This window comes from Salmo trutta, chromosome 10 (genome assembly GCF_901001165.1).
Source record: "Salmo trutta chromosome 10, fSalTru1.1, whole genome shotgun sequence".
NCBI lineage: Eukaryota > Metazoa > Chordata > Actinopteri > Salmoniformes > Salmonidae > Salmo > Salmo trutta.
The window spans coordinates 27251322-27267847 of record NC_042966.1 but is presented as its reverse complement, the minus strand read 5'-3'; the positions used below and the strand labels follow the sequence as shown (position 1 = coordinate 27267847).

At 41.0% G+C, this 16526-nt stretch overlaps 1 protein-coding gene across 2 annotated transcripts; it reads right to left on the bottom strand.

Annotated features, from left to right (window-relative positions):
* Nucleotides 1-662: 662 nt before the first annotated feature.
* LOC115201489 (interferon gamma receptor 1-like) lies at nucleotides 663-15331 on the bottom strand. 2 transcript variants are annotated; one of them, XM_029765160.1, is made up of 8 exons: nucleotides 15075-15331; nucleotides 13458-13486; nucleotides 3851-3971; nucleotides 3398-3576; nucleotides 2993-3153; nucleotides 2580-2748; nucleotides 2196-2317; nucleotides 663-1923 (listed from the first exon to the last, which is right to left on the bottom strand). In XM_029765160.1, exons 3-8 carry the CDS (start codon nucleotides 3868-3870, stop codon nucleotides 1537-1539), a joined length of 1038 nt encoding a protein of 345 aa, XP_029621020.1. In that variant the 5' UTR covers nucleotides 3871-3971; nucleotides 13458-13486; nucleotides 15075-15331; the 3' UTR covers nucleotides 663-1536. The 2 variants fall into 2 exon arrangements, with proteins under 2 accessions (XP_029621020.1, XP_029621019.1); XM_029765159.1 differs by lacking the exon at nucleotides 13458-13486.
* Nucleotides 15332-16526: the final 1195 nt, after the last annotated feature.

Here is a 16526-nt window from a genome sequence, read left to right as displayed (position 1 = left end):
GATGGGGAGTGTTATATGCGACTTGTGCAAACAGACATCCGACAGTTCGTACTTATTTCGTAGTACCTTTTCAGGAAGCATTTCAATAACAGCAGTTAGGCTCTTTCCTTTTAAAGGTCTGCTTCAATATTCATCAATACTGTCATACGCGTCGTAAGGGACAGACCAAGGCGTAGCGGGTATGTGCTTCTTACTTTTAGAGAGAACACTCATACAAAATAAATGACAAAACAGTTCCGTAAGGCACATAGGCTATACCGAAAACAACCACCCACAAACCCAAAGGAAAAAAGGGCTGCCTAAGTATGGCTTCCAATCAGAGACAACGAAAGACACCTGCCTCTGATTGGAAACCATACTCGGCCACACATAGAAAACGAACATAGAAAATGAAAACTAGAACAAATCCCCTCTAAATAAACCAACCCTAAAACACACAAAAACAACACCCCCTGCCACACCCTGACCAAACTACAATGACAAATGACCCCTTTACTGGTCAGGACGTGACAAATATAATACCTGTTGTTTGGCTTTGCTGAAATATCTACTTCCTTTACGGTAGAATTTAATTGACATCAATGTCCTTCAGTCTACCCTGCAAGGATAACAATTAGTTTGCTCTTTCAAATCTGCATGTATTAATATAGTAATTACAATAATCCATTTAATTAGCTTTTATTGTATATCATGCAAAGAAAATACAAAATAACGAAGATAAGGGAAATTATTGGGGAAAGGTGATTTAAAACATTAAATACAACAATTAGTTTGCACACAAAATAGAAAAATCCTTAACATTAATCATTATTTTATATATAATTTTAGCTGTATGAAAAGTATAGTGCCAAAATTGTACACAATTAAACTAAATAATTAGGTATAGGACAAACAGCAAGGCACTGATAACAACATACATTTATCACCACAGCAATCCAATTGCATTGGTAGAACTTGGTCATCTGAATATAATAGGACCTAATAATACATTTTGAAACATTGTACATGTATGACAGTCATGTAAAAAGTGCAAATAGAACTAATATACACAGCACAAGACAATTACCTAATGAATATCATTCATTCTGCTCTCTCAACCCTTATTCTCTTGTTACCTTAGAAAACATTCATATCACTCAAGTAGGCACAGTAAAAGAATGGACAAGAGGGACACTTTATTTTTACAAATGTGCTGTTGGAAATGTATTAATTCGGTCTAATGAAATTCAACGTTTAATGGGGCAGTTCCCAGCATTCAAGACCACTTGGTTTTCACTATCCCTGGTTCGCCTGAGTAAGCAACAGTCCCAGGTTACCCCTGTGATTATTCTCTCCATCTCCACCATACACTGCCCATTTTAAATAGTTAAAGGAACAGGAAAATTATTGGTAGGACTCCAGGCTGTGGGCCTAGAACAACCAATCAAAGACTAAACTGAATACCCTGCTCTCCCCCAAACAGATTCAGGTGCGGTCAAGTAGATGCACGAGCTGAGCATATGTAAATAAATCACCATCCTTTCTCTTGAGAGAAACTCAGATCTTGTATCCTGTAACATTGTCCCCAGGACTCATCTCCTCTATCACAGGAATAATCACAGGTCTATGGGGGCAGTCATAGTCAGACAGCTCAGAGAAGTCACGCTTCCCCTCTAGTCCCAACTCTCTCGTTACCTCCAGTGAAGAGCCTGACCCCTCGTTAGGCAACATGACCTCCCCACCGCTCCACTCCTGGTCCTTCAGTCCAATGGGGAGGCGGAGGACCTCTTCCTGGGGGTTACTGATGAGACCCTCACAGTCATTTGGCAAAGATTCCACGGGGGTCTGCAGCAGGGGGGAGCCACCTGTTTGTAACTCACTCAGAATGTCTCTTTCAGGGTGCATAAGGGACTCACCTGAACTCATATATGACAGCACGGAAGCCTACCAGAGAAGGAGAATATGCAACATTCAGTATAACATTCTGTGGGTGAAATATGTTTTTAAATTTGCTATTGTTTTGACGGTGTTTACAGGAAGTAGCATATCAATAGTTTGATAACTCCAATAGGAACATGACACTCCTCATTTCTACAATGTACTACCAAGTGCTCTCCTGAAACTATCTCTGCATGACTATAATCTAGTCTATATGTAGTAGGTTTATGACTAAATCCACTGCAGTGCAGGCCAAACAGTTGAAAGGCTGAACACACCAAAATCTTTGGTTGAGGGAATGAGCCGCTTGTCAGTTTACTGTATATCAGCCACACGATGAACGCAATCACCACCATGGCAACGATAGGGATCACAATGTAGAGGGCAGTGTAGCTAGGACCTACAGGGGACAAGTCCAGCAGTTAGACTGACAGTCAAACTGATTTCACATACAAAACTGTACAGCGTCCTAATTGAGCATTTGCTGATAAAAATCTGCCATAATGACAATACAGACATGTATAACTTTCAAAGCACATATTAGATATTAGCAGATGTTGTTTATCAAATGATTCCAGACAATATCTACTAAATGATAACAGACGTACTGAGAGCTAATATGACTTTGACGTATCCATCATGTGAGAAATGAAGAGTCTTACCGGAATCCCCATGCTTCCCCTCAATGCATATGTTCTGGTGAGCTGAGACATGAACATTGTTCATTTTTCCTTTGATCTTGATGCAGTGCCTATCCATCTCTCCATCGACTGGTATTTCAACCTCACACACATGGTGTTGCTTGTAAGAGCAGGTAAAACTATGCTCTTTCTGGAGAAATAAAAAAATGAATATATTTAGCCTATATTCCAAAAAAACTGAAAAACCTGTTTTATATAATGTTCATAAAAATATAGGAAATGTGTTCCCTTTTTAAAAATAAAGCTTCTTTGCTTGCAAGTGAAAACTATTTGCAGCGGGTATACACATGAGAAAAATAGACATTTCTACAAAGGTGGTTCCCAGAAACCATCATATAGTAATTCATAAGTCATGATTTTCCATCAGCTCTCACCAAGTGATCTTCTGTGATAACCATGTAATCAAATTCCTTATGATCCGGTCTTTCATCTTTGATGATGGCATGTTTGTAGATGTGAAACGGGTGAATGAATTGAACTTTGATAATTTCATCGGATACAGCAGAGATGTTGACAGGTGGGAAATCCAATGAGCCTAAAAAACACACAAGACCATTCCTTTGTGAAAAAAATCTGAGGTCAGAAAATATGTTTAAAATCTCCCGGCTCTGAGCATTGTGTGGTCAGATCAACAAAGAAATGCTACATGTGCTGTAGTGCATACAGTGTATTTACAAACCCTTTCAAGATACTACCCCAATTCTAGTTGTCAATCACTACATACTGTATAACATTGTTCCCATAATTCGCCTTTTGGTTAGCTCAGTGTGAGAACTTACACTGTACATCCACCAGGTCTGAATACTTTGTATCGTCATAGGTGAATGAAATTTCGGAGGAATTTGTATTCTGTCCAACAACAGCAGTCAATATGAAACGGTAGCCCTCTTCTATTACTTTGGTAAATGAGGAGACATCGCAGTGGTAGAGGGAAGTGTTTGAACAAACCAAGGCATCACTGAAAGATAGAGGAAAACAATTGTTGTGGGTTAGTGGCAACCTCTGATTTGGACTGAAATGTTAGTTCACAATTACAATGGAGAAGCTGACAAAGAACTGTTGACAGGACTTTACATTTCTATGGGTCTGACAGTGCATGTCGATTTTCCAATTTTTACTTGAAATTGTGTCAAGAAAGACTTAATTAATATTCACTAGCTATATAACCTACATTGGATAACATAGGCCCTATTTGGTGAGAGATTAAGCAACCAATATGCTGCAGCACCTACCCAGAATTTAGTCTTGACATTTTCACATTGAACTGTGGCTGCAGAGATGGTTCACTGTAGTTCCAATAGATCACATTGTGAAAATTGTGGCAGATGAGGCGAACGTTGACAGGAGGAGGAACTGTAGGATAAAATAGTAGAAAGTCAGTCAGAATCAGTTTCCAAAACTGTGCTATAATTAAGCAATAAGGCAGGAGGGGGTGTGGTATATGGCCAATATACCACTGCTAAGGGCTGTTCTTAGGCACCACGCATCACAGAATGGGTTGAGGTCGGTGCTATACAGGGACAGAGTGGGGTACTGTGGGAATGGGTTGAGCTCAGTGCTATACAGGGACAGAGTGGGGTACTGTGGGAGTGGGTTGAGGTCGGTGCTATACAGGGACAGAGTGGGGTACTGTGGGAGTGGGTTGAGCTCAGTGCTATACAGGGACAGAGTGGGGTACTGTGGGAATGGGTTGAGCTCAGTGCTATACAGGGACAGAGTGGGGTACTGTGGGAGTGGGTTGAGGTCGGTGCTATACAGGGACAGAGTGGGGTACTGTGGGAGTGGGTTGAGCTCAGTGCTATACAGGGACAGAGTGGGGTACTGTGGGAATGGGTTGAGGTCGGTGCTATACATGGACAGAGTGGGGTACTGTGGGAATGGGTTGAGGTCGGTGCTATACAGGGACAGAGTGGGGTACTGTGGGAGTGGGTTGAGGTCGGTGCTATACAGGGACAGAGTGGGGTACTGTGGGAGTGGGTTGAGGTCGGTGCTATACAGGGACAGAGTGGGGTACTGTGGGAGTGGGTTGAGGTCGGTGCTATACAGGGACAGAGTGGGGTACTGTGGGAGTGGGTTGAGGTCGGTGGTATACATGGACAGAGTGGGGTACTGTGGGAGTGGGTTGAGGTCGGTGCTATACAGGGACAGAGTGGGGTACTGTGGGAGTGGGTTGAGGTCGGTGCTATACATGGACAGAGTGGGGTACTGTGGGAGTGGGTTGAGGTCGGTGCTATACATGGACAGAGTGGGGTACTGTGGGAGTGGGTTGAGGTCGGTGCTATACAGGGACAGAGTGGGGTACTGTGGGAGTGGGTTGAGGTCGGTGCTATACAGGGACAGAGTGGGGTACTGTGGGAGTGGGGTGAGGTCGGTGCTATACAGGGACAGAGTGGGGTACTGTGGGAGTGGGTTGAGGTCGGTGCTATACAGGGACAGAGTGGGGTACTGTGGGAGTGGGTTGAGGTCGGTGCTATACAGGGACAGAGTGGGGTACTGTGGGAGTGGGTTGAGGTCGGTGCTATACAGGGACAGAGTGGGGTACTGTGGGAGTGGGTTGAGGTCGGTGCTATACAGGGACAGAGTGGGGTACTGTGGGAGTGGGTTGAGGTCGGTGCTATACAGGGACAGAGTGGGGTACTGTGGGAGTGGGTTGAGGTCGGTGCTATACATGGACAGAGTGGGGTACTGTGGGAGTGGGTTGAGGTCGGTGCTATACAGGGACAGAGTGGGGTACTGTGGGAGTGGGTTGAGGTCGGTGCTATACAGGGACAGAGTGGGGTACTGTGGGAGTGGGTTGAGGTCGGTGCTATACAGGGACAGAGTGGGGTACTGTGGGAGTGGGTTGAGGTCGGTGCTATACAGGGACAGAGTGGGGTACTGTGGGAATGGGTTGAGGTCGGTGCTATACAGGGACAGAGTGGGGTACTGTGGGAGTGGGTTGAGGTCGGTGCTATACAGGGACAGAGTGGGGTACTGCGGGAATGAGTTCGGTGCTATGCAAAGGTCAAATAAATAGCTCTGCCTATGAATTGCCACCCCTCATAGCCTGGTTCCTCTCTAGGTTTCTTCCTAGGGGTTTTAGGCTGGGTTTCTGTACAGCACTTTGAGATATCAGCTGATGTAAGAAGGAAAGGTAATTAGGAGCCAATCAGCATTCAGGGCTGGAACCACCCAGCTTATAATACATCTATAACAGCATAACATACTAGCAATTCAATCTATCCAAGTGATGTTGCAACAATAACCTGTATACCAGGGGTCCCCAATTACAGTCAGCTGTGGGCCAATGTTTTCTTGAGCAGATGTTAACGGGACCAGAACATAGTTAGTAATAAATCATTTGTAGACTGCAAATTGACCGCAAGAATACAAAAAACAGATACATTACTTAACAAAAACAGAATCATGATTCAAACCTTGATTACATTGGGATACAATCACATGTGCCTCTATATTTATGCGTGTGGATACTTGGGAACAGATTTCCTAAATTGGTGATTTTACAGTCTTATGTCCAATAACAAAACATTATTATTAATATTAATTATTATTATTTTTGTATTATTATTATTTTTGCTCAGAAAACTTGGGGGGAGGCAATTAACTTGTCCCGCAGGCCACCTATTGCGGAACCCTGCTATATACAGTATCTGAAGAATACAGATGAGCCATTACACCTCAAAAAGCACAAGAAAGAGGCTTGACACACACCATTTCAGATTGTTCTGAAATCCTTTCTGTAGTTAGAAACAGATCAAATTTGAATTCCTATAATTTGATCTCTGAGAAATTAAGCCAATTGATTGCACGCAAATTGGCCATTTTAATTTATATGATTCATATAATCTTTAATAAATCTAGTATCTAACATCCGATTTGGACCATAAGTTTTACTAACAATGAGTAAGGCATGAAGAATCCAATAAACTGATCAAAAGCCACCCACGTACCCTACACACCCAACCCAAACAGCCAGTATACAGTATTGGTTCTCTATGTTTGACAAGTAGTATGGAGCTGCTGCTTGGAGTATTGCTTCTTCATCCTTTGTAATTCATCCATTAGAGACCTGTGAATCTGGTGATGTTTTTTTCCCCCTGTTCAAAGTAATTAGCCTCTGAAGTCGCTTGAATATTTACCATAAATTAGTGTGAAATTACAAAGTTTTGCCCACTAGATGCCCATGTGGCTGGTCTCTTGTGTTTATTAAATTAATCCAATTTGGGTAGAAAACCAATAGCTTTTGTTCATGATGAAAATAGATTGTATGGTCATCCTCACAATTTTAGCCAGTCCTACTGAAAGCAATTCAGTTTGTAATTCTTTTAGGCTTAATTTGTGTCCAGGCTTAATTTGTGCCCTCTATGTGTGGTTTATTCTCTTCAAAAAGGTCTAGATTAGTTAGACCCTTCCAGGTGAACAAGCAAACCATTAGGCTACGGCAGTTCTAATGGTTTCAATGGTAAAAGTTAAAAAAAAAAAACACGCTGAATAGTGTTTTGCAATGGTAATAATGTTATTGAGTTGGGTTGAGTTTATTGGTAAATGTCACTAATCACATACAGAGATTCTAATAATTTTATTTAAAAACATGACTGCCATGCATTTACATTTTTACATTTTAGTCATTTAGCAGACGCTCTTATCCAGAGCGACTTACAGTAGTGAATGCATACATTTCATACAATTTCATACATATCATACTTTTTTTTTTCTTCTGTGCTGGCCCCCCGTGGGAATCGAACCCACAACCCTGGTGTTGTAAACACCATGCTCTACCAACTGAGCATGGTGCAATGCAATGGTTTATAATTGTATTATTTTATTATGGTTGTCGCAACATTTTAGTCACTTGCCCATTTCTCCATCAACGTGTTGGGCTTGTAGGAAAAGTCTTCATATGAGAATTGCACTATACAGATAGCCCTCAGAGAGCTGGCATTTGTTGGGACTATTCAAAGAGCTGGGTTGAAGCATTAGGTTGCAAAGAGAAGGACAAACTGAATTGCTTTCATGGAGGACTGGCTTGACCACACAATTGACCACACAATTTATTTTCATCATGAGTAAAAGCTATTGGTTTTCTACCCAAAGTTGCAAAAATAATGTTGTGATTCATTTAATAAACCAGCAAAATGGATAAAAGAACATTCTGGCAGTACCATAAACAGCAGCATCTAGTGGGCAAAACCTGGTACTTTCAAAAAAAAAATTGTAAATAATTCCAAACTATTTAGATGGTTAATTGATCTAAATGGGGAAAAAACATCACCATATTCACATGGAATATATTACAAATGGTGAAGAAGCAATACTGCAAGCTGCAGCTCCATACTACTTGTCAAACATAGAGAACTGATACTGTATACTGACATTCATTCTATTACAACATTTCTGATATCACATGCCTTACTTTAATTTTCCTGCAAAAATAAAATCAGCCATTCATTCCAATTGACCCTTTGCCAAGGTCTGCCCTAGAATTTTGGGCAACCAATTGCAGTGCTCCGTTGGATAGCAACCGTCTCTCACCAAGCTCGTGTCTGACATCCTTGGACAAGCTCTCGTTTAAAAAAAGAATGGAAGCCAATGGCAAAAGTAGAGTTCTCTTTTAGAAAAAGACAAGAAATTAATGGCTAAATAATTTAACATTTCAATTTTTGTCATTTAGCAGACACTCTTATCCAGAGCGACTTACAGTAGTGAATGCATACATTTCATATTTTTTTTCTCCGTACTGGTCCCCCATGGGAATCGAACCCACAACCCTGGCGTTGCAAACATCATGCTCTACCAACTGAGCCACACGGGACCTTGTGCATTTCAGGTAAAATAACAACGTTTATATCCCAGGACAAAAATGCTAGCAACAGCAAGCTAGCTAGCTAAATTGCCATAATTGTTTAATGCTTTTCAACCTGTCCCCAAATTAATATAATTGGTTCAGAGTTTGTTTTGATATTTTAACCTGCGTGTCTTGATCGCGTTTGGTGTGGGGGGACAAAATCAATTTGTGCACGATGGCATGTGCACGGCCGGTTTTTAACAGTGCACCAGGGGTACATGCGACAGTGATTCCTGAAATTTAGTATTTTTCAATTCTTAAAATATACTACAAATTATTATTTGCTAGCTCTCAGTATTGTTGGCCACCATTGAAAACGCTGATAACGCTAGCTAGCTAGCCAGTTAATATAGCTTGTTTTCTCTAAAATGTACAGTACCAGTCAAAAGTTTGGACACACCTACTCATTCAAGGGTTTATCTTCATTTTTACTATTTTCTACATTGTAGAATAATAGTAAATACATTAAAACTATAATATAACATATATGGAATAATGTTGTAAACAAAAAAAGTATTGAACAAATCAAAATATAGTTTATATTTTAGATTCTTCAAAGTAGCCACCCTTTGCCTTGATGACAGCTTTGCACACTCTTAGCATTCTCTCAACCAGCTTAACGAGGAATGCTTTTACAACAGTCTTGAAGGAGTTCCCACTTGTGCTGAGCACTTGTTGGCTGCTTTTCCTTCACTCTGAGGTCCAACTCATCCCAAACCATCTCAAATGGGTTGAGGTCAGGTGATTGTGGAGGTCAGGTCATCTGATGCTGCACTCCATCACTCTCCTTCTTGGTCAAATAGCCCTTACACAGTCTGAAGATGTGTTGGGTCATTATTCTGTTCAAACCAGATGCGATGGTGTATCACTGCAGAATGCTGTGGTAGCCATGCTGGTTAAGTGTGCCTTGAATTCTAAATAAATTACTGACAGTGTCACCAGTAAAGCACCCCCACACCATCATACCTCCTCCTCCATGCTTCACAGTGGGAACCACACATGCAGAGATAATCCGTTCACCTACTCTGAGTCTCACAAACACACGGTGGTTGGAACCAAAAATCTCAAATTTGGACTCTTCAGAACAAATGACAGATTTCCACCAATCTAATGTCCATTGCTCGCGTTTCTTGGCCCAAGCAAGTCACTTCTTCTTATTGGTGTCCTTTAGTAGTGGTTTCTTTGCAGCAATATCGACCATGAAGGCTTGATTCACGCAGTCTCCTCTGAACAGTTGATGTTGAAATGTATCTGTTGCTTGAACTCTGAAGCATTTATTTGGGCTGCAATTTCTGAGGCTGGTAACTCTAATGAACTTATTCTCTGCGGCAGAGGTAACTCTGGGTCTTCCATTCCTGTGGAGTTTCTCATGAGAGCCAGTTTCATCATAGAGCTTGATGGTTTTTGCGACTGCACTTGAAGAAACTTCAAGTTCTTGACATTTTCCGTATTGACTAACGTTCATGTCTTAAAGTAATGATTGACTGTCGTTTCTCTTTGCTTATTTGAGCTGTTCTTGCCATAGTATGGACTTGGTCTTTTACTAAATAGGGCTATCTTCTGTATACCACCCTTACCTTGTCACAACACAACTGATTGGCTGAAACACATTAATAAGAAGGAAAGAAATTCCGCAAAATACCGTTTAACAAGACACAGCTGTTAATTGAAATGCATTCCATGTGACTACCTCATGAAGCTGGTTGAGAGTATGCCAAGAGTGTGCAAAGCTGTCATCAAGACAAAGGGTGGATACTTTGAAGAATCTCAGATGTTTAACACAGTTTTGGTTACTACATGATTCCATATGTGCTATTTTATAGTTTGGATGTCTTCACTGTTATTCTGCAATGTAGAAAATAGTTGAAATAAAGAAAAACCCTTGAATGAGTACAGTTGAAGTCGGACGTTTACATACACCTGAGCAAAATACATTTAATCTCAGTTTTTCACAATTCCTGACATTTAATCCTAGTAAAGATTCCCTGTCTTAGGTCAGTTAGGATCACCACTTTATTTTAAGAATGTGAAATGTCAGAATAATAGTAGAGAGAATTATTTATTTCAGCTTTTATTTCTTTCATCACATTCCCAGTGGGTCAGAAGTTTACATACACTCAATTAGTATTTGGCAGCATTGCCTTTACATTGTTTAACTTGTGTCAAACAGTTTGGGTTCCCTTCCACAAGCTTCCCACAATAAGTTGGGTGAATTTTGGCCCATTCCTCCTGACAAAACTGGTGAAACTGAGTCAGGTTTGTAGGCCTTCTTGCTCGCACACACTTTTTCAGTTCCGCCCACACATTTGCTATAGGATTGAGGTCAGGGCTTTGAGATGGCCACTCCAATACCTTGACTTTGTTGTCCTTAAGCCATTTTGCCACAACTTTGGAAGTATGCTTGGGGTCATTGTCCATTTGGAAGACCCATTTGCCATCAAGCTTTAACTCCCGGACTGATGTCTTGAGCTGTTGCTTCAATATACCACATAATTTTCCTACCGCATGATGCCATCTATTTATGAAGTGCACCAGTCCCTCCTGCAGCAAAGCACCCCCACAACATGATGCTGCCACCCACGTGCTTCACGGTTGGAATGGTGTTCTTCGGCTTGCAAGCATCCCCCTTTTTCCTTCAAACATAACGATGGTCATTATGGCCACACAGTTATATTTTTGTTTCATCAGACCAGAGGACATTTCTCCAAAAAGTACGATCTTTGTCCCCATGTGCAGTTGCAAACCATAGTCTGGCTTTTTTATGCCGATTTTGGAGCAGTGGCTTCTTCCTTGCTGAGCGGCCTTTCAGGTTATGTCGATATAGGGCTCGTTTTACTGTGGATATAGATATTTTTGTACCTGTTTCCTCCAGCATCTTCACAAGGGCCTTTGCTGTTGTTCTGGGATTGATTTGCACTTTTCGCACCAAAGTACGTTCATCTCTAGGAGACAGAACGCGTCTCCTTCCTGAGCGGTATGACGGCTGCGTGGTCCCATGTTGTTCATACTTGCGTACTATTGTTTGTACAGATGAATGTGGTACCTTCAGGCTTTTGGAAAATGCTCCCAAGGATGAACCAGACTTGTGGAGGTCTACAATTTTCTATCTGAGGTCTTGGCTGATTTCTTTTCATTTTCCCATGATGTCAAGCAAAGAGGCACTGAGTTTGAAGGTAGCCCTTGAAATACATCCACAGGTACACCTCCAATTGACACACGATGTCAATTAGCCTATCAGAAGCTTCTAAAGCCATAACATAATTTTCTGGAATATACCAAGCTGTTTAAAGGCACAGTCAACTTAGTGTATGTAAACTTCTGACCCACTGGAATTGTGATACAGTGAATTATAAGTGAAATAATCTGTCTGTAAACAATTGTTGGAAAAATGACTTGTGTCATGCACAAAGTAGATGTCCTAACCGACTTGCCAAAACTATAGTTTGTCAACAAGAAATTTGTGGAGTGGTTGAAAAACAATTTTTAACGACTCCAACCTAAGTGTATGTAAACTTCCGACTTCAACTGTAGGTGTGTCTAAACTTTTGACTTGTACTGTATGTTAGCTAGCTAGCTAAGTGAGCTATGTAATGAATATAACTATCACCTGCTGTCAACATCAGAATACAATTTGAAAGCACTAGTTAGCTCTAAAAGTGTTTTGTAGCTTCGACTGCAAGCTGACAGTGCATAATCAGAGCCATCCGTGCTAGCCATGCTACAAACTTGATCGTACCAGGTCCTGGTGGAGCAATTCTATTGACAGTCCACCAAAACATTCCCGAGAGTCTCCTGATTAGCAAGGGTAGTCTGTGTTTAATTTCATTGTTGAGTAAAAACTGTAACACGTTGGGTAGTGGACCATTCTTGATACACACAGGAAACTGTGATAAACCCAGCAGCATTGCAGTTCTTGACACAAACCGTTGTGCCTGGTTTGTGTCAATACCCTGTTCAAAGGCACTTACATCTTTTATATTGCCTGAATGGCACACATAATCCATGTCTCAATTGTCTCAAAGCTTAAAAATCCTTCTTTAACCTGTCTCCTCCCCTTCATTGGCACTGACTGAAGTGGATTTAACAAGTGACATCAATAAAGGATCATAGCTTTCATCTGGTCAGACTGTCAAGGAAACAGCAGATGTTCTTAATGTTTTGTAAACTCAGTGTATTTTTTTTAACCTTTATTTAACTAGGCAAGTCAGTTAAGAACAAATTCTTATTTACAATGATGGCCACGAAAGGAGAACAGTGGGTTAACTGTCTTGTTCAGGGGTAGAACGACATACTTTTACCTTGTCAGCACAGGGAGTCAATCCAGCAACCTTTTGGTTACTGGCCCAACGCTTTAACCACTAGGCTACCTGTATACCTCCAGAGTTCACTGGACCTGTATATTGTATGTAACCCTATAATCATGGTTATTCCTTTCTATTCTTTCCATAGAACTGCTTTTATACACTCTCACTTTTTCAAAGTAGTGTGGTGAACCATTATCTGAATACTCTTCTGAAAATATCTTGGACTTATTTTTGCAGGACAGACCTGTGGTGGCTGAACCCTATCCCATAGCACCTAATATATCTGTAATAGTACCTGCTCTACATGGTCTTCTCGGTTCAGCCTTCACTATTTTTTAGACACAATTGCAGATACAGATTCATGATCGGCCTAGCTCCTTATTTGTGAAAGATTTGGTTAAACTCAATCCACCGGTAAACCAAAATCATCTGTATCAGTTTGGAATTAAAGGAAAACAAAAGATAAAAACTGACTTCAGAGCAAAATTGTAACGGGGAGATCCACAAAACAATGTTTGTTTCTTTCTACAAATTACTCTGGGGATCATTATGTCTGACGTCTGAAAGGTTTCAACAGAACACAGCAGCACGTCACTGTTATTTCACAAGAGCAGGTGCTGTCTTTGAGGAACCACCGAAGTCCCACAACTCCATTTCAAGAAGGAATAAAAAAATATACTGTATGCTTACATGTATGTTGACTGTTCTATGCAGGTATGCTGTAGAATAAAAGAAAAAAAGTAAATCTAAATAATTCCCATGCCAATAAATTATGGTTTATGATAGCTGGATGCTAAAATTATAATAGTTTGCCTAATTTCAAGTTCCTTGGTGTCCACATCCCCAACGATCTATCATGACCCAAACAAACCAAGACAGTCATGAAGAGGGCATGACAAAACCTTTTCACAGTCAGGAGACTGAAAAGATTTGGCATGGGTCCCCAGATCCTCAAAAAGTTATACAGCTGCACCTTAAAGAGCATCCTGACCGGTTGCATCACCGCCTGGTATGGCAACTGCTCGGCATCTGACCGTAAGGAGCTACAGAGGGTAGTGCGTATGGCCCAGTACATCACTGGGGCCAAGCTTCCTGCAATACAGGACCGATATCATAGGCGGTGTGAGAGGAAACCCCATAAAATTGTCAGAGACTCCAGTCAGACTGTTTTCTCTGCTACCGCACGGCAAGCGGTACTGGAGCGCCAAGTCTAGAACCAAAAGGCTCCTTAACAGCTTCTACCCCCAAGCCATAAGGCTGCTGAACAATTAATCAAATGGCCACCGGACTATTACATTGACCCCCCCCCCCTCCCCTCCATTTGTTTTGTACACTGCTGATACATGTGCAAATTACCTCTAACCTGTACCCCCGCACACTAACTCGGTACCGGTATCCCCTGTATATAGCCTCGTTATTGTTATGCTATTGTGTTACTTTTTATAATTTTTTGCCTCAGATTATTTGGTAAATATTTTCTTAACTCTTCTGTTGGTTAAGGGCTTGTAAGCATTTCATTATGTATGGTATGTAGTGCACGTACAAACGATTGAACATTTCCTCACCCAGCATCTGTGCTGTTTTGGGGAAATACACTTCCGGATTTAGTTTCACAACATAAATTTTACTTTAGAGTGGGGGAAAGGCAATATTCTCTGTTCTGTGGAGCACAACACACTAGACTAGACCACTCCATAAAATCCACTGAGGGTACAGTAATAACTCACACATGAAGTTGGGCATGTGTCAGATAACAGAGAGGTGTCAGACCACAGAGAGGTCTACTGTAACTGTATGTTTTCTCTGTGGTGTAAGTGTGAAATCTACAGTGAATTTCCCACTGAGGTTGAAGGAACAAAAAACATGAATTAGGCTACTGGCATACAAATATAATGCAAAACCAACTGACAATAAACAGTTAAACTAGCACCTTATTTATTGACAACAACTGCCTACTTTAAGGACAACTGTTTGTGTATCAGTCCACCGCCTGAATAAAAGAAAACACATGGCCTGACAATATTGTAGCGAATAGTAGCTGAACACAGGTCCAGCTACTGTCAACCCAACACCTTAGCAGTTACGCCAAGAGATCCTCGAACATATTTTCATACTAAGTATACTTTTGGAATAGCAATATAAATTCCAAGAACATTAGCATATTGTACAGTGGCCTATAGCCTGCATTATGTTGTTGAAAGAATTAAGCGGTTATACTGTACTAAATACTTACAGTAACATCAGCTCCAAGTGATTGATCACAAAGAAACATTTATAGCCAACTATTTCAGGGCAAGAGTTACTTACCGTAAGAGTCGACGTGACGTTGACTTAAAACGAAGATCAGGGAAATGTGGGCTATCCCTATCCCGACCATTTTTTATTTTGTCGAGTCTATAGGCCTATGTACAACTATATGAAATGTATTTGAATGTCTATATGAATAAGCTATTTCTATTTTAGATGACTTGAGAGCCTTTTGTCTGTCTAAATAAATTGGGGCATTTCCTGCACAGCCAAACCCCAGGACATTGCTCCAATCGGAAGACTAACAGTACGCAACTTCCAATGAAATGTTCCTTTAACAGCCATTAGACCCGCCTGCTACACAATGTTTACTGGCAGTAGGAAAACTCCCGTGCAGTGATACCATGTCGCCTTGCGGTAGTGAAGTTTCCACACCTCGGATCAGTTTCCTCTCCCCGAAACCTAACTTTAACTCAGGGAACCAGCGCAGAACGACTGCAACCTCTCATTGCAGACGAAGTTCCAGGCCGACCGCGGTACTACAGGCATTGTTTGCAGGAAACAGGATCCCCCATTTTGGTGAAGGGGGAAATGGCGGACTTCGTTGTCAATCTTCGTGTAAATACTTACACATTTCGAATACAATCATGGTACCAATAATTACTTATATAACACCAGATGTATGTCATTGAATCTATTTTTGTGTGCCCTCAGTGAGATTAGGTTGCCCTACTCTCTTGGGAGAGAAAATGTTCAACGTTTATTTCCTGCAATTCTTCACATTTTGCCATGGGGCGTAGAGGAAATGTTGCCGTTTTAAAGCACGTTTTCTACTATTATACACATTTTGTCATTGGGCCGCAAAGGGTTGTTGGATGGCTAGGTGAACCCTATCTCCGCCATCTCCCAGATCTTCTGCTCCGCTACCTCTCTTCGTCAGTGGCAAGCTACGCTATGAAACCACACGATTACAGAGACTTTGATATTATTGATATTAGGGTGATTCTGCAACTACGGGCACTTCCATGTCCTCAGGTCAATTTTGGGGATTTTATTAAAAAATATATATATATACAAATATTTGTATGTTAAGTTCACACTGGAATCACCCCATACTTTTTAAACACCTCTCTATCAAGTATTTTTGCTACTTTTCAGACGCATTTTATACCTCAATTTCACTATTTTTCCCTTGCCCTTGTCCCTGACCCAGACTTTTAAGCTTCTACTATGTTTTTCTATAAGAAAACATTAATAATTGCACATTATATAATGTTATGTACTACAGAAAGAGTCAATTAAATCAAATCTATATCAATATTTATTGTGAATATGCCCATTATATTTTTTTTACACACAATATACCTGTCCTTTGGGAGTGGTGTCATTTCCACCACTGAGGACAAATTCCTCATTAATAACGTTTTTCAAGAGGATGTTCATTTAGTTACCATGGAAACATATTGTGACACAAGCACATGGCTGCAGTGGACAGTTGTTCCCGATGTGATG